This window comes from Polypterus senegalus, chromosome 8 (genome assembly GCF_016835505.1).
Source record: "Polypterus senegalus isolate Bchr_013 chromosome 8, ASM1683550v1, whole genome shotgun sequence".
NCBI lineage: Eukaryota > Metazoa > Chordata > Cladistia > Polypteriformes > Polypteridae > Polypterus > Polypterus senegalus.
This window is the reverse complement of record NC_053161.1, coordinates 178,637,466-178,665,021: the sequence shown is the minus strand read 5'-3', so window position 1 is coordinate 178,665,021 and position 27,556 is coordinate 178,637,466. Positions and strand designations below refer to the sequence as shown.

General features: G+C 42.4%; 1 protein-coding gene across 2 annotated transcripts; it reads left to right on the top strand.

Annotated features, from left to right (window-relative positions):
• The first annotated feature begins 33 nt into the window (after positions 1-33).
• Positions 34-27,556, top strand: LOC120533505 (gastrula zinc finger protein XlCGF57.1-like). 2 transcript variants are annotated; one of them, XM_039760419.1, is made up of 3 exons: positions 34-107; positions 5,989-6,420; positions 25,635-27,556. In XM_039760419.1, the coding sequence occupies exons 1-3, from the start codon at positions 80-82 to the stop codon at positions 27,122-27,124; spliced, it is 1,950 nt and encodes a 649-aa protein (XP_039616353.1). In that variant the 5' UTR covers positions 34-79; the 3' UTR covers positions 27,125-27,556. The 2 variants fall into 2 exon arrangements, with proteins under 2 accessions (XP_039616353.1, XP_039616354.1); XM_039760420.1 differs by having other exon boundaries at positions 36-159.

Sequence of the window (27,556 nt, the reverse complement as noted above, 5' to 3'; positions counted from 1 at the left end):
CATTGACTGTGATTGGTCACAACAGAAAGGCAAGTCGGCGGAGAAGCTGCAGCGGTGTTGGTGGTTTGTGCTGTAGAGAATGAAATCAAATCACCGAGGGATACGAGGTATGATTTGGTTTCTCAACAACTATTAAACAGAAAAGACATACAGTACGGGGTAAGTGAACGGAGTTCGGGCTGTTTGAGTTAAAAAGTGTTTCTTCAGCCCTTTGGTTTTTTTTTTCTTCTTGCGCCCAGTGGTGCTCGTTTGCCCTCACCGCTTCGAGGCCTCGGCGTCTCCGTCTCATTGCACTGCCCTGGTTTTCGGTGTTTTGTCTTTCAGTTTATTTTCACTCCGTCACCGTCTCATTTATGAGATTCTTTCTCCAGTCAGTCTGCTGTGTCCACCTGGTCACGTACTGTGTGTCGAGCAGCTCATTAAGAGAGTCCGTGAGGAGTCGAGCTTTAATAACAACGTTTACTTCTGTAGCACATTTTCATGAAAGGAATGCAGCTGAAAGTGCTTTACGTGATGTCCAAGAAAAGAAAAACAATAAATTAGACACCGATAAATTTATATTAGATTTTATGTTTAGATAGAACTTTGTCCCCAGGGAGAGATTTGTTTTTTTTACAGAAGCCATTTATTTGTTTATGTGTACACAGGTACACTATAGTTTGAACACAAACCAGAATGGCTAAAAAGGAAGAAAATTTAAAATAATAAATAATGAAAACTTCTGACTTGACAGTCATAGTAAGGTGCAATACAGGCTGTTGCTATTAAGGCAGGTTTTTTGACTCTCTTCCCTTGAATGGTTAATTGACTGTAAGTCTTCAGTGTCCCAAAGAGGATGTGCAGCAGTGTTCATAATGACACTCAGTTATGTTTTAATTCTTCACTACCCTCAACAGGCGGTCCAAAGTATATCCCATAACTGACCCTGCCCTTTTAATTACCTTGTTGATTTGGTGGGTCTCTCGTAAAGAGATGTTACCAGCCTAGCACACCACATTGTAGGAACATGCACTGGCCATTACAAAGTTATAGAAGGATGTCATTTCCCCCATTCTTATATAGTTCCGCTGTGTTACAACACCAGTCTGTCATAGATGTGGACCCCCAAGTACTGGAGTGCACTACCTCTTGAACCATTCCCTGAATTGTGACCAAACATAGAGGATGTTTTGCGCTCCAAAAGTTAATAAGCAGTTTCTTGGTTTAACTGATGTTAAGTTTTGCACCAAGAAACAAACGCCTCCATCTGTCTCCTCTCCTCGGTCTCATCCCCTTTAGTAATGCCCCCCCATAAATGCAGAGTCATCTGAGAATTTCTGCAAGTGACATGACCAGCTGTTATATTTGTAGTCCGAGGTGTACAGAGTGAAGATAAAAGGAGTCAGGACTGGTCCTTGTGGTGCTCACAAACTGCGGTCTGCCCCACAGATAGTCCATTATCAGGACAGCACAGGCTTATCCACCAGCATATCTCCGAGTTGACCCCTTAACAGGGATGGCTGGATGGTGTTAAAGGTACTTGAGAAACCAAAAAAAAAAAAATCCTCATGGTGTAACCAGCTTTGTCCACGTGAGAATAAGTCTTTTGGAGCAGATAGAGAATTGCATCCTCCACTCTGATCTTTGTCTGAAAAGTAAACTGCAGTGGGTCCAGGTGGTCTGCCACAAGAAGACTCGAATAGTCCAGGACTAGTCTCTCAAAGGTCTTCATGATATGAGACGTAATTGCCACTAGTCTGTAGACATTAGGTGAACAGGAACACTGCAGGATATTTTCCACAGCAGTGACACTTTCTGTAGCCTTGGGGACAGACTGGCCAAGTGACAGAGGAGACCACAAAGTTAGTCAACACAGGCCTTAAGAACTCGAGGACAGGCTACATCTGTTCCTGCAGTGTTTCCTCTGTGTAGCTACCTTAGTTGTCCCCTTACTTGGTCTTCAGTTATGGACACTTGGTAGTCAGAGGTGGACTTGTCACTGGCCGTTCCTGTTGACATGGTAGGAGTTGTTGATGTAGTAAGGATGGTGTGGGAAAACTGGTCATTGGAAGAAAGTGTAAGTTAAAAATCGCTTACAGAATTGGTTGAAGGTGTTCGCTTTGTCCACATCCCCTTCTAGCACCTGAGCTGTGGATTGCTTGAGTCCAGTAATGATGCTCAGTCCATTCCAGACATCCTTCATGTTATTCTGAATGAGTTTGTTTTCTATTTTGGCTTTGTAAGCTTCCTTTCCTTCACTCAGCCTTTTATTTAGCACACTTTGTGCTCGCTGTCTCTCAGCACAATCACTTTCTGGGGCCATAGGGGCAGACTGAACCGGTGACAGAGAACACCACAAAGTTGGTCAGTGACTCGCTCCATCTGGCCCTGTGGCTTGTCCTGTGTGTAACTTCCTCGGTTGTCCCTTCAGGTGATCAGCTTGTGGTTACTCAGTAGCTTTATAAATACCAGAGTCCAACACAAGTGATGTGAGAGAGGTGTTGGCTCATGGGCTGCTGTTCATTCTGGAGGCTCTGTGATTTACATTGTGTACGGAAAGTATTCAGACCCAATTCAATTTTTCACTCTTTGTTATATTGCAGCCATTTGCTAAAATCATTTAAATTAATTTTTTCCCTCATTAATGTACACACAGCACCCCATATTGAGAGACAAAAAAAATAATTTTTGAAATTGTTGCAGATTTATTAAAAAAGAAAAACTGAAATATCACATGGTCCTAAGTATTCAGACCCTTTGCTCAGTATTTAGTAGAAGCCCCCTTTTGAGCTAATACAGCCACGAGTCTTCTTGGGAAAGATGCAACAAGTTTTTCACACCTGAATTTGGGGATCCTCTGCCATTCCTCCTTGCAGATCCTCTCCAGTTCTGTCAGGCTGGATGGTAAACGTTGGTGGACAGCCATTTTTAGGTCTCTCCAGGGATGCTCAATTGGGTTTAATTCAGGGCTCTGGCTGGGCCATTCAAGAACAGTCAGAGTTGTTGTGAAGCCACTCCTTCGTTATTTTAGCTGTGTGCTTAGGGTCATTGTCTTGTTGGAAGGTAAACCTTCGGCCCAGTCTGAGGTCCTTAGCACTCTGGAGAAGGTTTTTGTCCAGGATATACCAGGATATGCCCTCCCCCATTTGGCCATTCCACAGCTGAGACAGTGCTGGGCCAGCCAATCCGATGAAAGGACCCCTCTACCCAACGATTTCTGTGATTCTCCATCAGGGATGACTTTACTTTAGGCAAGCAAAACAACTTGGCAGGTGGGCCGTGGTACCAAGTGCCACATTTGAGTACCAAGAAGAGAAACGGAATAGGTGAGGGTTAGTAACAAATTATAACAATCATGTTACTTATGTTTTAATGCTAATGACTAACAACAGAGATGCAGTCTGTAGAGTTAATCAGCAGCTCTAGTCAGGGTGTCCTAAACTGAAGTAGTGAGTCTTCAGCTGGGATTTAAAAGCTGGGACTGAAGGGGCATCTCTTATAGTAGCAGGCAGACCAGTCCACAGTTTAGGGGCCCTGTAACTAAAAGCTCGACCTCCCACTGTTATTTTATTAATCCTTGGAATCATAAGCAGACCAGCATCTTGAGATCTTAATGTGCGTTCAGGTTTGTAAGTCATGATAAGTTCAGACCAGTAAGCCGGACCTTAGCCATTTAATGCTTTATATGTTTAAAGGAGGATTTTGAAATCTGCCCTAAACTTAACCGAGAGCCAGTGTAAGGATTTAAGAACTGGAGTTGTGTGTTCGTATTTTCTTGTAATAATTCTTGCAGCAGCAGGGCGCCAGCCCACAACAGGATTCTTAAACCATCAAACCATTGCTGTTGTTATCAATAATGTAACACTAATATTAAATTGCTTTGTCTAAGTTACAAGTAAAGACTTACAAAATATTTATCAACTTGTATGCAAAATTTCACATCACAACCCACAGCATTGGCCCTCTGAAAAGGGAACCAAAATAGAGCCTGAACATCATTCTCATCACTTTTAAGCTTTGTGTTGGTGATGTCAATGCACATTATAATTACAGCTTGGTGATGGGAGTTACTATACGTGCAAGTCTTCCCTGCTTGACAAAGGGTGTCGCCATTTCCCACTTACTCCAAGAGGTTGTGCATGCGTAGGTCAGAGTTGCTGTAAATATGCACAAGTTCTCCCATCAAGTTTTGTTTTATTAATCCTGACTTTTGCATGTAAAGGTGTGTACGTACATTTCAAGTCTCTTTTGGTGCGTGCGCGCGCCAGTTTTATAAATCTGACCCTATGTCTGGAGCCTTGCTGATTAAATGATAGTGTAAGACTAATGCCGCATTGTGGCCAGTATTTCTCACATTAGTCTCATCTAGCGGTAGGGGAATGACCCTCTCATAATGGACAAGTGAGATTAAGTCAAAGCAGCACTGTTGGATTGGGTTCAATGAGTGTGGACTGCTACCCCAAGGAGACGGACTAACCCCAGTGCAGCCACTCAATCAGGACACCACTATAGTAATAACTGCAAACTTAATTACTTAACAGAAATCTAATTGGGATTCAGAGACCAACACTCGGCATTATTTAACCCCCTCTCTGTATATCTTAAGCCAGCACTCCATGAGAAGCATTAAAGAAGCGAAAAAATGTGTTTACGTATTTAAAGACAAATAACTTAACCCCCCACAATACATTACAGTACTAGAACATAGTTGGAAATTAACAAATTAGGGTGTGTGATGCAATCACGATTGATAATGCTTTTCCCAAAAATACCACAGTCTGGTTGTAAGAGGACAATGAAAAGCCGGAAGCAAAACAGCCAGCCAATGGCAATAAAAGTAATGTTCTGCCCTACTGGTCAATACGTTGGTTACTCCAGATCAAATATAAAACAGTTTGTCTTCTGAGACGCGTCCCACTTGTGACCCTGAAGAAATAAAAACATCTTCCCGCAGGTGGCTCCCATTGGAGATTTTCTGTGCTAACACCCTGTTGCTCCTTCAACTCTAACCTGATGTCTCCCCCTCTCCTCCCTTTCCAGGTTAAATCCGCTTTAGGCCAACAGCCCAATCTGCGCCATGTCTCCTCCTTATCCCCATTATGGGGCGAACCCACAGCAACCGATTTTCTCTGGTATGCATTAAGGCAGGGGTGTCGGACTCTGGTCCTGGAGGGCCACAGTGGCTGCAGGTTTTCATTCCAACCATCTTCTTAATTAGTGAATTAACTGGTTCATTAATGAACTTCTTTAGCTTTAGTTTTAACTTGACTCAGACCACTTTGTCGTTTCTTTTTCCTTACTTAGCAGCCAAACAATAATGGGACATGAAACAAGGACCAGCTCACCTGCGCCCATCACACAATATGTGAAAATAAAGAAAGGTGAAGGTCTTGGTAAGGTTGATCTCTCAGGTCACCAGAACATCTTGACATGTGTTCTTAGAAAAAAACAGAAAATCAACAGTTTTGGAAATGTCTGCTGTGGCAGAATGAGAGCAGCAACAAGCTGCGGAATTAAATAACGGGTTTAATTAACGGCAAGAATTGGTTTCTCATTAAAAAAACTGTTTGCAGGTTAAAGCCCCGTTTTAGCTGGTCATCTGTTGGCTCGTTTCACATCTCATTTCTGTTTGGCTGCCATTTAACGATGAAAAGAATCAATTCGGAAGACTGAATCCTTAAAAACAGGGCTATTAAACTGAAGGGTAAAGGAGTTAATTAGCAGCGAAACCTGTTCACCGATTAAAAAAAGGGTTAGGATGAAATCCTGCCACCTCCGTGGCCCACCAGGCTTGGAGTTTGACATCAGTGCATTAGTAGTACATGTGGCACCAACTACAAGAGTGTCATTTCAAACACCCCCCCCCATATTGTTAGACCTTCACTATAGTTTATCTCCAAATTCTCTGAGCTGACTTTGTTAAGGAGGTACAATAACAAAAAAACTGAAATGAGTTCAGATCTTCTTTTCATTTGACTCTATTTGAGCTAAAATATTTTGTTTCCACAGACCGGAGGAATACGACGAAGGAGACTTGCCAGGCGGACATGAATGCCTTGGAGAAAAGGGCTGTGAATATCAAGGAGGAGGTTTTTGACTGTGAATGGGATCGTATCCAGCCTAAACAGGAGAGGCTCTGCATTAAGAATGAGGATTGTGAACGGGGGACGTTGAACATTAAGAATGAGCCTGAAGAGAAGCCCGTCATCGGTGACTTGCAGGAGTGTAAGACTCCAGACGAGAAAGAAGACTTTCAGTCAAAGTCTGGCTGTCAAGATGGAGGTGTAAGTGGATATGTCTTCCCTCCAAGTAGAAATTGTCTTGTTGAGGAGCATGTTGTCAGTGGGAAGTCTGATATTTATTCAGACACACAGATCCCTGGGGAAACATCATGGAGAATGGCAGAAGGCCAGCCATCATCTGCAAATCGGTGTGGAGAAGGTAAGTGGAGACTTAAAAATGTCTATACACACTGTAAAAGGCAGCCCTGACACAGACAGGCGTAGGACACAAGTTTAAAAAAAAAAAAAAGGGGGCTTTTATTTTCTCTTTTCCATTATGGGAAACATCTTCCCCATCTCCCACAAGCACAGCACCACAGTCCCAAACACAATAACAATACACTTTTCTTTCTCCTTTTGTTTCTTTTTCCTTCACTCTCCCTGGGCAAGCATCGCTCTACTCCTCCCAATTTTGGCTCCCAGAGTAGTGGCTGCGGGCTCCTTTTATACAGTCCCTGACAAAAGTCTTGTCGCTTCTCTATTTTGTAGAAACTCCTGCTATTAACTTGACTTTTAATTAATCAACTGGTGTTAGAAAATAGCTCATATGAAAAGCTAAAGCCCTCCCAAATGATGTTTAGTTTCACTGAAATAAATTAGTTTCACTGAAAAAAGATTTATCATTTAATCAAGACAGAAAGGTCAAATTTGGGCAAGACAAAAGTTTTGTCGCCTATACAGAAAACAAAAAACTTTACTGCAAATCCAAAAATATGTCAGCAAATTAACTTGTGGTGCTGTGAGATCCAAATTTAATATCTTGTATGACTTCCATGAGCTTGAAGGACAGCATTCATGTGGTTTGGCAAGGATTCATACAATTTATTGATGAAGTCCTCAGGAATGGCAAAGAAAACAGTCTTGCGTGCCTCCCAGAGTTCATCAATATTCTTTGGCTTCCTCTTTCATCCTACCCCACATATGCTCAGTGATGTTCATGTCTGGTGACTGGGCTGGCCAATCCTGGAGCATCTTGATCTTCTTCGCTTTAAGGAACTTTGATGTGGAGATGGAAGTATGCGATGGAGCACCATCCTGCTGCAGAATTTGGCCTTTTTTATGGTTGGGAATATAAGAGGTAGCTAAGATTTCTTGGTATTTTAGACTATTGATGTTCCCTTCCACCCTGCAGATCCCTCGCATACCCTCATACTGGATGTAAGCCCAGACCATGATTTTGCCTCCACCAAACTTCACTGTTTTCTGGGTAAATCTCGGCTCCATGCGGGTTCCAGTAGGTCTCCTGCAATATTTGCGGTGACTGTGGTGTAATTCAACAGAAGATCCAACTGAAAAATCCACCTTCTGCCACTTTTCCAGCATCCATCCTTTTAGCAGGCTGTGGGCCTTGGCAAATGCCACACGGTTTTTCAATTGTCTTTTGTTTAGTGCTGGCTTATGGGCACTGATTCGACCATGGAGGCCATTTCGAGACAGAATCTGACAAACTGTTCTGGTTGACACAGGGACTTCAGGTGACCAGGTCTCGTGGAGCTCTGCTGCAGTAGAAAATGGGCTGGCCTTGGATTTTCGAGCCAACAAACGGTCCTCTCAAGCAGTTGTCTTGCGGGGTCTTCCTGACCTGGACTTGTCAAAAACGTCTCCAGTCTCTTCAAATCTTTTTTTTATCCTCTGAACTTGACGCTGAGACACATTGAAGGTGTTTGCCACAGCAGCAGTGGATTTGGTCTTCAGCCTCTTGATAATCAACACTTTAGTCTCAGGGTGAATCTTAGGCATGTTTGCAGAGGTCTAGTTGCAGTTGATGTGAAGGTCTAGTGTACTGGGGTTCTTTTTATACACACCTGAGACCCTAATTGATCCATTAGTCATCACAGGTGAAGCTCATATGACAAGGCGACAACACTTATGTCTTGCCAAAAATTGACTCAATGGGCTTTACCAAGCTGTAAATATTAGAATACTTTTTGTCAGTTTCGTTTTGCACTGAAACATTATTACAAAAGCTGATGGGATTGAAATGACCCATTTCTTGTAACAAAATCTTGATTAGAAATATATTTTAGCGGCACTTCAGGTCAATTTGTACACAAGCGACAAGACTTTTGTCAGGGACTGTAAATCACCCGGAAGTGCTCCAGGTGTTTGAGGACTTATTTCTAGCAGCACATCCGAGTTTGCCAGAAGATCTGCTCTGCAGCAGTTACAGCACCCCCTACTGGCGTCCAGGAATCCCAACAGCGCTGCACCAAACTCCAACTCCCATAAGTCCTAGGTACCGGTACAATCCAAGGGGGCTGCCATCTAGCTCTCCAGGGGAGGTCCGCCACAAAACTTATTGAAATGACACCTTTTGTTAATGTTAAGTCTCAATAGCAAAACCAAAATTATTTTATTTCCTTCATTATGATTCTTGTAAACAACATTATGGTATAAAAACAAATGAATTTTTGGGCAAATAAAAAAATGACAAACATTTAGTAGCTTGATGTTACTCAAGTGTGCCTCCCTCCCCTCCCCTTCCCCTTTTTGATTCCGCCATCAACTCTCTTTCTCTATCAGTTTGGCACTCCTGGAGTTTGTACTTTCCTCCTACATTTATTTAGAGACGAGGTCAAACTACAAGATCTTGGGGATCTCCTGTACACAGCACCCTCTATAGGTGAGTCCACATATTTTCTGTAAGTTTGATGTCCTCACTCCGACTGGACCACTTCAGAGAAAGGGTTGTCCTTTTGTTTTGTTTTTTTTTTTTGTTTTTTAGCCATTCCTTCCTTAGGTTGGTTTTGCTCTTTTTGTTTCCATCTTGGAAAGTGAAATGTATTCTTTAAATTCAGCTTTCTGGATGAGGGTGGCATGTTTTACCCTACATTTACCAGATACCTGGATCTAGGATTGACTTTTGCTTCTATCCTGATCAGCTTTTATTAAATACTAGCTGTGTAAGCCTCTGCTGTAAAAAGCCTGGACTCCTGGAAACCACAGATTCTGGTACTTCAATCAGTCGATCGCATCGGTTGTGCATTAGTGGCTCCTCAGAGGTTTCGTTTTGCGGATGTGCTCGACCCCCCCTTGTCTATCAGTGGTTAAGCGAACTTCTGTCTCCTCTGAGGTTTCGTTTTGCTGAAGTGCTCACCTCGCTTGTGCATTGGCAGCTAAGCAAGTTTCACTTTGGTGACAGTCGCTTTCTTTGAGCTTCATGCTGTAGCCTCACACTTACGGGCCGAACAGGCAGACGCTCACACACACACACACACACACACACACACACACACTTCCACATGTGGACGTTTATATATAAGAATAGCTGTATAAGCTGAGACTCCTAGAAACCATGGATTCTGGCACTTCAATCAATCAATCAATCAATCAATCGTATCAGTTGTGCATTAGCAGCTAAGCGAGATTCTGTTTTCTTGGCGGTTTCGTTTTGCCAACCTGCTCTCCTCCACTGTCTATCAATGGTTAAACGAGCTTTTCTGTCCCCAAAGTTTCTGTTTTGCCGATGTGCTCGCCTCGCTTGTGTATTAGCGGCTAAGCAAGTTTCACTTTGGAAACAGAGTCGCTTTCTTTGAGCTTCGTGCTGTAGCCTCACACTTCAGGGCTAGAGAGACGGACACACTTCCACGTATAGATGTTTATATATAAGAGAAGATGGCTCTACTGATTTTTGTATGTTTTGTTATTTAAGACCACAAAGCCAGGGACAAATGACCGCAGCTCAGTTCCAGTAAGAGAGATTGAATAATTCTTCATCTCAAAACAATTCCTGGCTTACTATACCAAAGTTTTGCAGCAGCGGATCAGCCGGTACCAAAACACAGAGTTTAGTTGGCTCATACAATCATGGATATGTTCATCTGGATTAACACACCTTCATAACAAACTAGAGGTGCTGATGGCAGTGCTTGAAGGTAATCGGCATGTCCTTCAAAAGAGAAGCAATGCTGAAGCAGCAGTTTTGCTTTGATATAACATTTTGGTTTGGGTGATCATTTTGTGTTGATATTTTAGTTATTGAATATTGGTTTAGTCCTTGTGTTTTGATCAGAGTTGCGTATGTGCATATTTTTTTTTTTTCTAACGCCCTTTTAATTTTGAGTGGTGGCTCCCTGAGTGAGGTCTGGTAGCTGGGGGAATTGCTTCTTCTTCATAAATAGTCCCAGTGATGGTTGATCAAATGGAATAGCAAAATATATAGCGAGAGAGAGAGAGTGCACCAGTGTAAGGAAGGCCAGGTGGCTCAGCTGATGGATGCAAGGTAAGGACATTAGGCAAACTTGGGAGCCTTCCTTAGCCGCCTTCTTTACTAGCCATGCCCCACAGTTCTGCCCACATAGTAGTGAAACAGGATAGTGAGGAGCTCCCTGCCCGGCTCCCCACTCCTGACATCACGCTCACCCCCTCCCATCGGCCTGCAGCCTCTGTCCCTGATTACCACGAGTATATCACTCCTGCAAATGCACTATGATTCTTAGCGTGATGAGAGAAGTTGCAAAATCAACTGGCAAATTCCAGAAAAGAGAAAAAAAAAAAAACCTGATCTAAATCCATGAAGCAGTTCTCTTATTTGCTAGCTAAGCGGAGGTAAGGAAACCCGAGGCTGGCATGTGAATGAGGAGGACCCTGCTGCCCCCGTTCACTCGGATGATTTGTGCAAATAAATCGGTACCACAAGCAAACTATGATACTTGGTGCAATGAAAGAAGTCGCAAAATCAACCGGAATGTTCAAGAAAATTATACAAAAAAAACCGATCTAAATCCATTAAGTAGTTCTCTCTTTCGCTAGCTAAGTGGAGTTAAGGAAACCCGAGGCTGGCGCGTGAGTGAGGAGGGCCCCCCAAAGGCCCTCTGCGTCTCTCTCCAATTTGCACAAATAAATCGGTACCGGAAGTGAACTATGATACATGTGCATGAGAGAAGTTGCAAAATCAACTGTAACATTCAAGCAAATTATAGAAAAAAAGTCTGATCTAAATCCGTTAAGTAGTTCTCTGGTGAAAAGCAGACAGACAGACAGGTTGGATTTTATTTATATATATATATATATATATATATATATAATATACACACACACACACACACACTGACCTAAAGGATTATTAGGAACACCAGTTTGACCCCCTTTCGCCTTCAGAACTGCCTTAATTCTACGTGGCATTGATTCAACAAGGTACTGAAAGCATTCTTTAGAAATGTTGGCCCAGTGGGTCCAGATGGTGTATCACCACGACTGCTGAAGGCATGTGCGTTGGAACTGGGGAGTCCTCTACAGCGCATCTTCAACCTGAGCCTTGAACAGGGGAGAGTCCCGAGTCTTTGGAAAACATCTTGTATCACCCCAGTCCCAAAGGTATCACGTCCTAGTGAGCTGAATGACTTCCTGCCTGTTGCTCTGACGTCACATCTGATGAAGACCATGGAGCGGCTGCTGCTTCACCACCTGAGGCCACAAGTCCACCACGCCCTCGACCCTCTGCAGTTCGTATACCAAGAGAAGGTGGGAGTGGAGGATGTCATTATCTATATGCTACATCGATCCCTCTCCCACTTGGACAGAGGCACTGGTGCTGTAAGAATTATGTTTTTGGACTTCTCTAGCGCCTTCAACACCATCCAACCTGTGCTCCTTAGAGACAAGCTGACTGAGATGGGAGTAGACTCACACCTGGTGGCATGGATTGTGGACTATCTTACAGACAGACCTCAATATGTGCGTCTTGGGAACTGCAGGTCTGACATTGTGTGCAGCAATACAGGGGCACCGCAGGGGACTGTACTTTCTCCGTCCTGTTCAATCTATATACATCAGACTTCCAATATGACTCGGAGTCCTGCCACATGCAAAAGTTCTCTGATGACACTGCTATTGTGGGCTGCATCAGGAGTGGGCAGGAGGAGGAGTACAGGAAGCTAATCAAAGACTTTAAATGGTGCGACTCAAACCACTTACACCTTAACACCAGCAAGACCAAGGAGTTGGTGGTGGATTTTAGGAGGCCCAGGCCCCTCATGGACCCTGTGATCATCAGAGGTGACTGTGCAGAGGGTACAGACCTTTAAATATCTGGGAGTGCAGCTGGATGACAAATTGGACTGGACTGCCAATACTGATGCTCTATGTAAGAAAGGTCAAAGCAGACTATACTTTCTGAGAAGGTTGGCATCCTTCAACATCTGCAGTAAGATGCTGCAGATGTTCTACCAGACGGTTGTGGCGAGTGCCCTCTTCTACGCGTGGTGTGCTGGGGTGGCAGCATAAAGATGAAAGACGCCTCACGCCTGGACAAACTTGTTAAGAAGGCAGGCTCCATTGTAGGATTAAAGTTGGACAGTTTAACATCTGTGGCAGAGCGACGGGCACTAAGCAAACTCCTGTCGATCATGAAGAATACACTGCATCCACTGAACAGTGTCATCTCCAGGCAGAGGAGTAGCTTCAGTGACACACTTTTGTCATTGTCCTGCTCCACTGACAGACTGAGGAGATCGTTCCTCCTCCACACTATGCGACTCTTCAATTCCACCCGGGGGAGTAAATGCTAACATTAATTTTATTTTTTCATTTTTATTACTATTTAATATTGTTTCTTTGTATCGGTATACTGCTGCTGGATTATGTGAATTTCCCCTTGGGATTAATAAAGTATCTATCTATCTAGGATAGCATCTTGCAGTTGATGGAGATTTGTGGGATGCACATCCAGGGCACGAAGCTCCCGTTCCACCACATCCCAAAGATGCTCTATTGGGTTGAGATCTGGTGACTGTGGGGGCCATTTTAGTACAGTGAACTCATTGTCATGTTCAAGAAACCAATTTGAAATTAATCGAGCTTTGTGACATGGTGCATTATCCTGCTGGAAGTAGCCATCAGAGGATGGGCACATGGTGGTCATGAAGTGATGGACATGGTCAGAAACAATGCTCAGGTAGCCCATGGCATTTAACGAAGCCCAATTGGCACTAAGGGGCCTAAAGTGTGCCAAGAAATCATCCCCCACACCATTACACCACCAGCCTGCACAGTGGTAACAAGGCATGATGGATCCATGTTCTCATTCTGTTTACGCCAAATTCTGACTCTACCATTTGAATGTCTCAACAGAAATCGAGACTCATCAGACCAGGCAACATTTTTTCCAGTCTTCAACTGTCCAATTTTGGTGAGCTTGTGCAAATTGTAGCCTCTTTTTCCTATTTGTAGTGGAGATGAGTGGTACCCGGTGGGGTCTTCTGCTGTTGTAGCCCATCCGCCTCAAGGTTGTGCATGTTGTGGCTTCACAAATGCTTTGCTGCATACCTCGGTTGTAACGAGTGGTTATTTCAGTCAAAGTTGCTCTTCTATCAGCTTGAATCAGTCGGCCCATTCTCCTCTGACCTCTAGCATCAACAAGGCATTTTTCGCCCACAGGACTGCCGCATACTGGATGTTTTTCCCTTTTCACACCATTCTTTGTAAACCCTAGAAATGGTTGTGCGTGAAAATCCCAGTAACTGAGCAGATTGTGAAATACTCAGAGCGGCCCGTCTGGCACCAACAACCATGCCACGCTCCAAATTGCTTAAATCACCTTTCTTTCCCATTCTGACATTCAGTTTGGAGTTCAGGAGATTGTCTTGACCAGGACCACACCCCTAAATGCATTGAAGCAACTGCCATGTGATTGGTTGATTTACATAATTGCATTAATGAGAAATTGAACAGGTGTTCCTAATAATCCTTTAGGTGAGTGTAGATATACAGGTGCTGGTCATAAAATTAGAATATCATGACAAAGTTGACTTATTTCAGTAAATCCATTCAAAAAGTGAAACTTGTATAATAGATTCATTGATTACACACAGACTGATGTATTTCAAATGTTTAATTCTTTTAATTTTTATAATTATAACTGACAACTAATGAAAGTCCCAAATTCAGTATCTCGGAAAATTAGAATATTGTGAGAAGGTTCAATACTGAAGACACCTGGTGCGACACTCTAATCAGCTAATTAACTCAAAACACCTGCAAAAGCCTTTAAATGGTCTCTCAGTTGAGTTCTGTAGGCTACACAATCAGGGGGAAGACTGCTGACTTGACAGTTGACCAAAAGACGACCATTGACACCTTGCACAAGGAGGGCAAGACACAAAAGGTCATTGCTAAAGAGGCTGGCTGTTCACAGAGCTCTGTGTCCAAGCACATTAATAGAGAGGCGAAGGGAAGGACAAGATGTGGTAGAAAAAAGTGTACAAGCAATGGGGATAACCGCACCCTGGAGAGGACTGTGAAACAAAACTGTGTTTTGAGATTCACAAAGAGTGGACTGCAGTTGGAGTCAGTGCTTCAAGAACCTCCACACACAGACGTATGCAAGACATGGGCTTCAGCTGTCGCATTCCTTGTGTCAAGCCACTCTTGAACAAGAGACAGCGTCAGAAGTGTCTCGTCTGGGCTAAAGACAAAACTGCTGCTGAGTGGTCCAAAGTTATGTTCTCTGATGAAAGTAAATTTTGCATTTCCTTTGGAAATCAAGGTCCCAGAGTCTGGAGGAAGAGAGGAGAGGCATAGAATCCACGTTGCTTGAGGTCCAGTGTAAAGTTTCCACAGTCAGTGATGGTTTGGGGTGCCATGTCATCTGCTGGTGTTGGTCCATTGTGTTTTCTAAGGTCCAAGGTCAACGCAGCCATCTACCAGGAAGTTTTAGAGCACTTCATGCTTCCTGCTGCTGACGAACTTTATGGAGGTGCAGATTTCATTTTCCAACAGGACCTGGCACCAGTACCTGGTTTAAGGACCATGGTATCCCTGTTCTTGATTGGCCAGCAAACTCGCTTGACCTTAACCCCATAGAAAATCTATGTGGTATTGTGAAGAGGAAGACGCCCCAGTGCCTGAATATCCCGGGAGCCCAGCACTTTCGCCACTCCAGTAAGTGCTGGGAGGAAGACAGGGGACACCCGGACGGCTTCCGGGTGCGCAGCCGGGCACTTCCGACACACTGGGGTATGGCTACGGAGGAATGCCGGGAAGCAACTGGAGCCCATCCGGGTTCCTATTTAAGGGGCCAAGAGAGAGGCACAGAGACTGTGAGGCCTGGACATTTGGGGGAATGGTGCTGGAGGCACTGGGAAGTGCACTGAAACAAATTGTAAATGTATTGTAAATAAACAGTGTTTGTGGGTGAATATACGATGTCCATCTGCCTGTGTCCGGGTCCCAGTTCACTATATATATATGGAAGAGAAGGTCTGTGATACGGTTTGCATATTAGCAGTTGGAGATCCACTAAGGGAGAAAATGAATCACGTATCATAAAGTAGTTTTTAATCCTGGGCTTTACTCCCAACAACCTCACCCCAACACACGGACCTAGCCACCACCCCCCTCCTCCCCCTGTAAGGTATTGCTATATATTGCCTTTGATTCTTGTAAGTCTAAGCATTATCCTCTGATGAAGACCCCTGGTAGGGGTTGAAAGCTCAGGATTAAAAACTACTTTATGATATATATATATATATAGTGACAGATAGGGGGTGCTCTCGCTCCCTTGAACCCTTGTCCACGACATTAAATTGCCACAGTGCACAAAGCACCCTCTCCTCCACTATACTCATACACAAACCAATAATAATCACAATAATACAATCCTCCACTCCCTGACGCATTGCCACCCTTCCACCCAGCTCAGCTCGCCGTCTGGGAGCTCCCATAGTCCTTTTATATTCCCTGATCTGGAAGTGTTCCCAATCCCAGTCCATGTGACTCTCAATCACTTCCGGGTCAGGTAAAATGTTCTTTTCTTCACCCCGGAAGCACGTCATTCCCCTTGTCCATGTGTGCTTCCGGGTAGGGAAAATACCCGTTGTTCCTCCCTGCAGCATCTCCTAGAGTCTCCCTGCGTATATAAACTTCAATGTTTATGATACCCTGCTGGTCTTCGGGGAACCTCCATACTGCAGGGTGGGTTCTACCCGTTGGCTTGGGGGTATTGGCCGGGATAAATGGCCGGCCATGCACCACTCATATATATATATATATATATATTATTTGTTTAGGGCTAATTTAAAAGCTGTTTCTTTTTATGGATTTGGGGTTGGTGAACTACCCATTTTCTTTCTGTATATCACCAAAGTAGGAGTCGTTTGGATTGAGAACATTTAGCTTTTTTTGTATTTATTATAGTAGGGAGTAATATATAAACATTTTATATTTTTTCATTTACTATTTGCTGTCATCTTGGATTACCGCCTTCTTTGTGTTTTTATTTTTATTTGGTTCTCATTGTTGATTAATATTAATAAACACTAAAATGTAATGTTACAAGCCCGATCAGGTTGGGGAGCATGCACTGGTACAGCACATAGCCTCACCCACCACACAATGAAATAGCTTTGGATTCTGGTTGGAAACCTCTCAGGCAGATACGCTGTCCAGTCGCACCCTCCCTGAATGACCCCCTACTGTATCTGCCACAGCCAGGTGTTCTGTTGGTGCCCCCTTAGCCTGGCTCAGCCACTTGTGCCCTCAACAATAAAGAGTCAGATCACTCTCAGGGAATCGCACCACATGGCCATAGTCCAGTAACTGATGTTCCCTCACAATGCAGGTAATGTGCCTCATTCGGGACTCCATGAGCAACTAATGATTATAACATTCATTTTTGTTCCTTATTGTTTGTGCTTCTATGATAGTCAAACTTTCTGCAAATGTTCTTAGAAAATAACAACATTACAATATTTAGACGTTGGAGAGAGAGAGACACACACATACTGTGCAGCTTTCTCTCTGGGGGGATGAGGGGGTGTGAAAGATGGCCCTGACCCTGTCAAAACGCAGGCTCGGTGTTTTTAAGGGCCACTTGTTCCCAGTTTATTTTTGGTGTAAATGTCTTTCCCTCACATGTCACCTAAGAGCTGCTTGAGTATCGCACAGCTTGAACCCCATACTCTCGTCAATAACCACTTTGATAGTGGGACTAGCTTAAAGCAACAATAGAAGAACATTTTGAGTCATCCATCCATCATCCAACCTGCTATATCCTAACTACAGGGTCAGGGGGGTCTGCTGGAGCCAATCCCAGCCAACACAGGGCAGTGCGTCAGCCCACCGCAGATTTTGAGTTGTACATATCTTCTATATAACGTCTTCGTGTGGAAGTGCGTGTGTCTGTCCGGCCGGCCTAGAAGTGAGAGGTGGAGTCGGGGTAAGGGCTCAGAAAACTAAACAGAAAACTTGCTTAGCTGCTAATAACACAAGTGAGGCCAGCACCTCAGCAAAACGAAACCTAGGAAGAAGGACAACGTCGCTTAGCTGCAAACATCTGCAAGACGGTATCCCTTTTAGTTTTCCTCCCGCCGCTAATACACAAGTGAGGTGAGCACATAAGCAAAACCAATCCTCCTAGGAGAGAGATACCCAGAGCAGTTCTTTTCAATTACCTGATATCTCTACATTTCAATTTTTTTCCTAACAATTTCAATGGGTTCTAGGACCCCCCCCGGGCTTTTTACAGCACAGTTAAACAGCTAGAATTGGTTCAGGCATGAATTGGCCGATTTTCAATGCCAAGTATTTCTAAAATAAATCCACATGTATCAAAGGAATACTCCAGTCGATAGAGAACAGAAACTGAATTGTGCCAAGTAGTCGTCATGTTCACCATGAGATGGTAGCCTACAATAAATGCGATTTTTTTTTTTTTTACTTCCCTGCAAAGAAGTGTGTATCTTCCCTCCAATCTCCGTGTAATGATAAAACTAATCACAAATCAAACTGTGTTTTGCCAAAACAACTGAACTAAGAGATGTGTCAACTATGGTAGAAAACAACATCTTAATTAAAGAAAGACACCTATCCTTTACCAGGTCAAGTTTCGTAAAACCTTTTCGAGTCTGTAATCGGGCAGGAGGAAGCCCATTCATCTGCGTCGTTTATTACTCTGGCAGCACCAGGCTGAGGAGGGAGCATCCATCACAGCAGGCTGTCACAGAAAGATGAAATTGAAAGGAGAGAAGTCTGTTTTATTAACCGTTCAATTTACATACAGTGTCGGTCAATGCATACGTTTACTCTGGCTGGTCTGTTGGTCTACACCCAAATGACTTATTTAATGTCAAAGCCTATTTTATTATATTGGTGTCTATCTTATACCCTTTGAGTTGAGCCATCACCGTTGAAATTTCTGTGTTGGTGACAACTGCCCAGTTCAGATGACTGATTGAGATAATTGATCTTAGGGGGGCTGGGTGGTCTCGTGGCCTGGAACCCCTGGTTTGTGTTTTTCTTTTTTTTTTCTGTCCTCCCTGGCCATCGGACTTTATTTTTATTCTGTGTTTATTAGTATTGCCTAATTTTATTTTTTATATTTCTTTTTTTCTCTTTCTTCATCCTGTAAAGCACATCATTTCTATGAAAACATGCTATAGAAATTGTTGTTCACAGGTCATGTGCTGATCTTTTAGTCCTCTTTTTAGTACCTTTTGTGTTTTATTACATCGGGGTGCCCAGACTTTTTCGCCTTGCGAGATACTTCTAAAATGACCAAGTCGAAATGATCTACGTACATTAAAAATGATACATACTGAGTATACTTTATATGGGGTGCCAAACAGGCAAATATAATGATTTTCAGAATATATAAAGTCAGTCTTTGGAATATATAACACCAACACCTGATTATATAAAGTTATCGTCAGAATATATAAACAACAACAGCATTTATTTATATAGCACATTTTCATACAAAAAGTAGCTCAAAGTGCTTTACATAATGAAGAAAAGAAAAATAAAAGACAAAATAAGAAATTTAAATAAGACAACATTAGTTAACATAGAAAAGGAGTAAGGTCCAATGGCCAGGGTGGACAGAAAAAACAGAAAAATAACTCCAGACGGCTGGAGAAAAAAATAAAATCTGCAGGGGTTTCAGGCCACGAGACCACCCAGTCCCCTCTGGGCATTCTACCTAACATAAATGAAATATTCCTCTTTGTAATTACGGATATATAAAGAATATATAAAGTCGCTCCTGAATGTATAAAGTCAGCGTTGGAATATATAAAGTCAAAGCTGACTGTGGTGGGCTGGCGCCCTGCCCGGGGTTTGTTTCCTGCCTTGTACCCTGTGCTGGCTGGGATTGGCTTCAGTAGACCCCCGTGACCCTGTAGTTAGGATATAACGGGTTGGATAATGGATGGATGGAAGTAAAGCTGAGTCTTGAAATCGTCTGTCAAAGTCTGAGAGGCAGTTTTCAATCTGCTCTGTATAGCGTATGCAGTCAAGTTGCACACACGCCTTCCATTGCGTCTCCAGCTCTGACGCGAGGTTTTGGATGTTCCCCAAATCAAGGCGCTGCAGCTTTGAGGATAGATGTTGCATTTTTCATTTGAAAGCATTAACTGAGCTAATCATATTCACCATATTGGTTTTGTCTTTTCCTTGCAGCTGTAAATTAAGCTCATTCAACATGTTGGTCAGATCGGAATAAAAATGCCAAGTCTAGCGGCCAGTGATCGTTATTAAGTTGCTTGTATTCTGCATGTTTAATGACAAGGGGGTCTTAAAATCTCAGCAAGAATTTCTCCCTAGCCATCTGTCTCAACGAAGGCCTCTTTCATCATCTCTCCATCTTGGAAGGACTTCTTATGCTTAATGATCGAGTGACTCACCCAGAACGACGCTTCGTTGTGTCTGCCTTTCCTTCTGAATTCAGCCGAGTGAAAAATGACGGCTGTCCGATTAACTGCGATTTTAGTTCCCTCTCCTTTCTCTTTCTCAGATCGCTTTTTGGAAGGAAGTCAGTTTCATAGTTTTTATGAACAGTTTGAAAGTGCCTTTCCACATTTTCCTTCTTTGGAATAGCAATGATAGATTGACAGATCAGACAAACGCACTTCGATTGGGACATTCTGAGAGAAAAAAAATCCTCTTCCAATTCCACATCCAACCCATAAAAACACTTTTTTTTTTTTAAATCCCTTCTTTAGTTGATATAAACTGGAAGGCTTACTGGATCACAGCTGTAGTTTTGCAGTAGCTCGCGCGTTTGATCGTGCGTGCAGGATGACCAGTGTGTTAGAAGAAAGGAGATCTCAGACTGGCGCCCTGAAGTGGCAAATACCATAGGGAGGATATATGATAGACTAACGTTTAAAAAAACTTTTTTTTATTTAAAATGCAATGCGATCTACCTGCACTACCTTTCCGATTTACCGGTCGATCGCGATTTGCCGTATTGGGCACCCCTGTATTACATCAACCTTCCTCCTAATGCACTTATTTAATCCTGTCAGTTGAGGAGAGCACAGTGGGGTGGGAGAGATGGGAGTGAAGGCTCACGGCACAGAAAGACGAGATCAGGCTTGGTGTATTTTTTTAAGGATCACTTGTTCCCAGTTTATTTTTTTGTCTTTCCCTCATATCCCCTAAGAGCTGCTTGAGCATCGCACAGTTTGAACCCCATGCTCCTGTGCAGGGGTCCTGAGTCCCAGTCCTGGAGGGCCACAGTGGCTGCAGGTTTTTTGTTTTAACCCGGTTGCTTAATTAGAAAGCAATTCTTGCCAATAATTTAATTTCATGTCTTGTTACTGCTTGAACTCTATGTCGGCTCATTCTCGTATTTCTAAGGATCTCATCCAAATGATTTGAAGGCTAAAATGGAGGAGCAATTCTCAGTTCTTCACTTTCTTCCAAGTATTTAATTAAACCCAACAGTGCATGATAAATATATACACAGAGGTGTAAATGGTAACAAGCGAAATGGAGAACTTCTGCTGTCTTTTGTCACCTGCATGTTATTGCTAAATAGGATCGATTTAAAAATCAAGAATACGGCTGTTCAAGACTAAAATAAGCAATAAGGGTTCAAAATCTTAAAGTGCCAGACAACTAAAGTGAAGCAGAAGTGTTACTTGAGCAATTGGGGCTTCTTATTAAGCAACTGGGTTGGAGCAAAAACCTGCAGCCACTTTGGGCCTCCAGGATCGTGATTGAGGACCCCTGGTCTAGTCAATAAGCACACTTAAAGCAACAATAGGAGAACATTTTGAGTTAAACGTATTTTACAATATAACTAGAATTGATTTAGGCATGAATTGGGTGATTTCCCATTGCAAAGCATCCCTAAAATAAATCCACATACATCAAATGAATACTCCAGTCGATAGAGAACAGAGACTACTTGTTACAGTTCAGTTTATCATGATCAGCACAAGATGGTAGCCTACAATAAATATCATTTGACTTTCCTGCACAGAAGTGTGTGCCATCCCTCCAATCACAGTGTAATGAAGATAAAAAAAAAACTGATTATGAATCAAACTGCGTTTTGCCAAAAGAATGAGCAGAAAAACTGCTACTCATTTAAACCTTGCTTTTCTTCTGTTGGCAAAATACTTAATAAACTAAGTGATGTGTCAATTGTGGTAGAAATCGATATCTTCACAGGCTCAAATGACTTATTAAAAGTCAAACCCCATTTTATTATATTGGTGACTTTCTCATACCCTTTGGGTTGAGCCATCACCGTTGAAATTTCTGTGTTGGTGACAAAAGCTAATAAAAGGGGTCATTTTGCTTCACTTCTCACCATATCCATAATGGCTAACACGGTACATCACCCTAGTTCTGCATACTATGAAGAAAAAGGCGCCCAAAATGCAGAAAGGCCATGTCATCTTGTGGCTTTGCTGCCATCTAGTGACTAAATTCGAACACCACACCCCAGACACCTTTTTGTCAAAGTTAGCAGTTGTTTCAGCCTCCTACCCTCTAACCTCCTTAGCGTTGCATTCTATTCAAAAAACAAAAACATGTAAAAAACATTGCATTTGTGTTTTGTTTTTTTTTTTGACATGAAAATTAAATTTTTATTAAATCTGAAAAGTATAATAATAATACAAATAATAGTAATGATACAGTAATAATATGAAATGAATAATAACAGTGACGATGCCAAAACAGTATATAATTTCAAAATGATTCCTTTGTGTGTTAAATCTTGCACGGTGAAAGACACAATCCAACATCACGGTCGAAACAATAATTGCGTGTTTTTTTTCCGATTTTCTTTCCAGATTTATCAGTTTTTCAACAGCACACTGCACAGGTGGATTTTGTTTTTTTTTGTTTTTGTTTGTTTGTTTCTGTTGGAGGTATATAATCGATAACATGTCTACCAATAAGACACTCTAGATTGATCTGCGATGTGTTGGTTGACCGTGTCTCTCTAGTGGTAGTGTGGATGTACGGCAGTGATTTGTTCTACAAGCTGGCATACGTTCTTCCAGCTACATGTTTGTATAAGACGAATGCTTTCCAAATGCACTGTTCTACCAGATGACAAAATATCTTTTTGTAATTTTTCTTTTGTTGCCTCTGCGTAATGGATAGAAAGAAAGTCAATTCTTCAAATAAAAGGTATTTATGCAAACACGGCTCTTTTCCAATGATCACACGACACAAATGATCCAGTTGCAATTCCTCCTCCTCCAATAGTGTACCCCACTACCTCCCGACTTGGAGTCATCCATATGTGGCATGGAGCCCCCCCTTTTTTTAAGCCATATTCGGGGAGTGCTTCCAGTGTCATGCCACCTCTTCCAGGAAGTACTTCCAAGCCATAAGGAGTAAATGCGAACATTAATTTTATTTTAATTTTTTTTCATTTTTATTACTATTTAATTTAATATTGTTTCTTTGTTTCAGTATACTGCTGCTGGATTATGTGAATTTCCCCTTGGGATTAATAAAGTAGAAATCTATCTATCTATCTATCTATCTAATGAAAGTGGGGAGGTCCTCCCCAGACAGCACCCTCTATCGATACCCAGTGACCCCAACAGGGCTGTATTTCTGGACTCCATATCCCAAGCACCCCTGCAGGGGTCTCCACTGGGTTTCCAATGTGAGGACCACTTGCACCTGGCATATGGGAGATGGAACTGTTCCAGATTCCTGGCTGTTTTGTCTTGGTAGAGTAATTACTCTGCTTTCCCCTATTGTATTATTAATATGTAGCCTCAATATGCCTCAAATCTCCGAGACTTACCACTATTTATAAGGTATTGTACCATATAACCTCTCCCCACCTTCCCTTCTACATTTATAACCTCAGGCAATTAGGTATAGTAAAAGACCAGCATTGTGTGTTTTTTTTTTTTTTTTGAGATAATTTTCATAAATAATATCAATATGCAAAGTACACGTGAATATTGGCAGCCATACAACCTGATAAATGCTGATGTGTAGTTTCAGGTGGCACACAGACTTGTTAGTTACTTAAAATGTCTCTCGTTAAGTCCTCATTTGTGTTTAACTTTCTTCAGAACAGGCCGCATGCCTGTCTCAATATGGCTGCCGAGCTGTGCTCTTCATAGTGTTGTCCTTTTCAATTCATGGTGTGTGAGATGCTCCTTCATCAGTTGGTAAGAGAGTGAAAGTGTGAGGTAAAGCAACTGAGTTGATGCATTCTTTGTCCAAACTCTTACACCAATTGGGTGCCATGCTCCAGAATGGCCTCTGATTCAGGCCAATTCCAAACAGCCATACTTCAGACCAATGGGGGCACACACAACCTTTCACACCTGCCCCCAAAACCATTTGTTAAGATGAATCTTGACAGCTAGGTGGTCTGGCTTTCCTTTGAGGGTTGACTGAGAGAGTCCTGCAGAGAATTGCTTGCCAAACTGGTTTGAGGCACTGTCGTAAAATTACAAAGAGATGAAGAGCTCATTTATACTTCACACACAGAACGTGTAAGCGCCCGCATCATGGCTGCCACTCGTTCCCAGCGTTCATTTGATGCGTCCTCTGAGCAGATACTCAGAAATTAATGGCATGCGTATGCGAGTTGCAGTACCAGTAAAAGTCGGGGGGCGCAGTGTGATAAAAGTTGGAATGTGACGTCAGAGTCTCTGGTTACTATCAACATGTGACAGAAAGCCGCTTTGCGGATCCTACGAGATCGGTGTGCACGCTTCGATGTTTGATGAATGGTTCGAAGTGGTGAAGCAAAATGCCAGCATACAGATGCATTTGTGGTGATTTTATATTCAAGCGTTGCATATTCCGGATTGTAATGACACGATACATTTTAAAAAGTCCTACATTCCATCTTCTGTGCCGTCTTTTTTTCTAGGGCTTCCTCTGGTACTGACAGCAATGGCAAATAGCAATAGATCGCCACACTGAGCACATTAAATGTATGATATTCCAACTCTCTGTACATTTAGAATCCTTAGATTTATACTTGATATCACTTTCATGAAGAAATGCATTGTACGTTACATTTTACAGATAAATCATTAATTTCGTTTAAATGATGAATACTGTTAATAATTACACACATGGGGTGACACAGTGGCAGGGCAGTAGCACTGCTGTCTCACAAGGAGTCACGTAGCTGATATTCCTTGCCTGGAGTTTCCATGTTTTCCTTCTGGGTTTCCAGAGTGAGCTCCGGTTTCCTTCCAAAGACATGCAGATTTGGTGACACTAAAATGACGCTCGTGTATGCGAGTGCTTGTATTCACCTTGCGATGAGCTGATGCCTCATCCAGGGATTGTTTCAGCCTCGTGCCCAATGCTAGCTGGAATGGGCACATCCCTGGATCGATGGACTTAATCATTAAACATTATTTTCAATAATATTGTGGTAAGGTGTCATCAGAGTTTAATGGCTGTTCCAGGCAATTCACAACACAGCGAAGCCGAACCTGTTCTCACCGTGATAATATCTCACACTGCCACCTGGTGGATTCTTCCAGATTTATGTAAAGTATGCGTGCAGCGCCTGCTGCAGAATGCGTCGCGTCGCGTGAAGTATAAGTCTTAAAAGTCGGGGAAGGGGTACTTAACCATATAACCACTGCTGTTCTTACCAATGATAGCCATTAGTGTTATTAGTTACAAATAAAGACATACAAAATATTTATCAACTTATATGCAAAATTTCACACCACAACACTGGCTATTGCTGGTCCATCCATTATTTGACCTGTTGGACACAAATTTACTTTCTAGTCTTCACGGCCAATCACTTTGTCTTTCTGTTGTGGTCTACCAGCCAGGTATGACACCATCCTCCTTCCTGGCCGGGATACCTGTTCTACTCTTACAGTTGCTGTTTTTTTTGAAAATGTAGTTTTATAACATTGTGTAAGGAACAAACCGTTTTATTTTTAAATAAAATTCTGCCACTTTTTGCTTATTTATTTATTTTTTTAAAGCCCCACTTGATTGATGATTTAAAACACTGGTGCAAATTATAAGTAAACTGTCAGGAGTAAAATGAAACTTTGTAGTGGGGTTTAGGTGGTGGTGTTCGTTATCTGAAATGAGACAATTTACACGAAATGACTGCCACTAGTCATATCTGTCAACGTCATGTAATTGCTCACAATTGTGTATTTTTATGTCTTTCAGCAGATAGACTGGAACGTCTCAGCTTTGCCCCGTGTCTACCTGTTGTGGTCTGTCCTGATGTGAAGTATCAACAGACGGCACATGGTGAAAATATGAAATTCACATCTGATTCAGATATTTTGACAAGATCCCCCATGCAGTTAAGTGCTCTGCCAGTTGTGCACAAAACGGAGATAGACGCAATTAACATGCCACAACAAGTGAACAGTGCTCCTTTGGAAGAAACGTGTGTCTTGCAAGAGCAAAAGAAAAGTCTGAAATGTGCATCTAAAGACAAAGGCAATATGTGGAACCATGTGACTCAAGGGCCTTATGGCTGTTCTGAATGTGGAAAACAATTTTCACGAAAATCCAATCTTAAGACCCACAATAGAATTCACACTGGGGAGAAACCCCATTGCTGTTCTGAATGTGGAAAAGGATTTTCACAAAGGATCCATCTTGACAGCCACAGAGCAAGTCACACTGGAGAGAAACCCTTTTGCTGTTCTGAATGTGGAAGAGGGTTTTCAAGAAGGCACCGTCTCGATAGCCACATGACAATTCATACTGGAACTCAGCCCTACGGCTGTGTAGAATGTGGCAAACGATTCTGTGACAGGAGAAATCTTAACCAGCACATGAGAACTCACAATGGGGAAAATCCTCTCTGTTGTTCTGAGTGTGGTGCACGATTCTCAACAAGGACCCATCTTTATAAACACGAAAGAAGTCATAATGTAGGTAAACCCTATTGTTGTAGTGAATGTGGGAAAGTATTTTCAAAAAGAAATGGACTTGAAACCCACAAAAGAGTTCATACTGGGGAGAAACCGTATTCCTGTTGTGAATGTGGTAAACAATTCTCATTCAAGAGCACCTATAGAAGCCACATTAAAACTCACACTGGAGAGAAGCCACATGGCTGCTTGGAATGTGGAAAGCGATTTTCACAAAGAGGCCATCTTGAGAACCACATGGCAATTCATACTGGCGAGAAACCCTATTGCTGTTGTGAATGTGGAAAGAGATTTTCAAGTAAATCCTATCTTAGGGCTCACAATAGCATTCACTCTGTAGAGAAACCCTATTGCTGCTCTGAATGTGGAAAAGGATTTTCACAAAGAAACAAACTTGAAACCCACAAAAGAGTTCATACCGGAGAGAAACCATATTCCTGTTGTGAATGTGGCAAACGATTCTCTTTCAAAAGCAGCTATAGCAGCCACATGACAAGTCACACTGGAGAAAAGCCATTTGGCTGCTTGGAATGTGGAAAACAATTTTCAGAAAGAAGCACCCTTAAGGCCCACAATAGAATTCACACTGGAGAGAAACCCTTTTGCTGTTCTGAGTGTGGAAAACGATTTTTACAAAAGAGTCACCTTGAGAGCCACACAGTTATTCACACTGGAGAAAAACCCTACAGCTGTTCCGAGTGTGGAAAAAGATTTTCAAGAAAATATTGTGTTGAGAGCCACATGAGAGTTCATACTCGAGGAAAACCATGAACGAGTAAATTAGAGGAGGAAAAAAGTGGTCACGCTCCTAACTACTCAAGTCTCGACGAGTACCTTCATGTGCTGGGCTTCATTGTGCAAGATCTGTACCCAATCACATCAAGGCAAAGCTACTTTCTTAGTAAGAATATGGTCAAAAATACTCCTTGTCACTGTCCCGCACATCTTGCAGGATAAGAATGTGCACAGCTCTTGTCCCCACACTAGGGCAGATGAAGGTGGTAGTGATGGTAATTAAAAATATTCAGATGAAGAGAAGACCTCTCACTGTGGCAACGGTACAGATAGATGGTGTTGCTGATCCCACAACAATGCAACAGAAAAGACCATGTAAGCATACACTGAAAAAGACATTTAGATAGATACTTTATTAATCCCAAGGGGAAATTCACGATAATCCAGCAGCAGCATACTAATACAATA

What these genes read in the sequence shown, in the direction of transcription:
- LOC120533505 (XM_039760419.1), top strand. Translation starts at nt 80, where the DNA reads ATGAAATCAAATCACCGAGGGATACGAG. An exon ending in AAATCACCGAGGGATACGAG is followed by an intron (nt 108 to 5,988) that starts GTATGATTTGGT and finishes TTGTTTCCACAG; the next exon opens with ACCGGAGGAATACGACGAAG. An exon ending in TGCAAATCGGTGTGGAGAAG is followed by an intron (nt 6,421 to 25,634) that starts GTAAGTGGAGAC and finishes TATGTCTTTCAG; the next exon opens with CAGATAGACTGGAACGTCTC.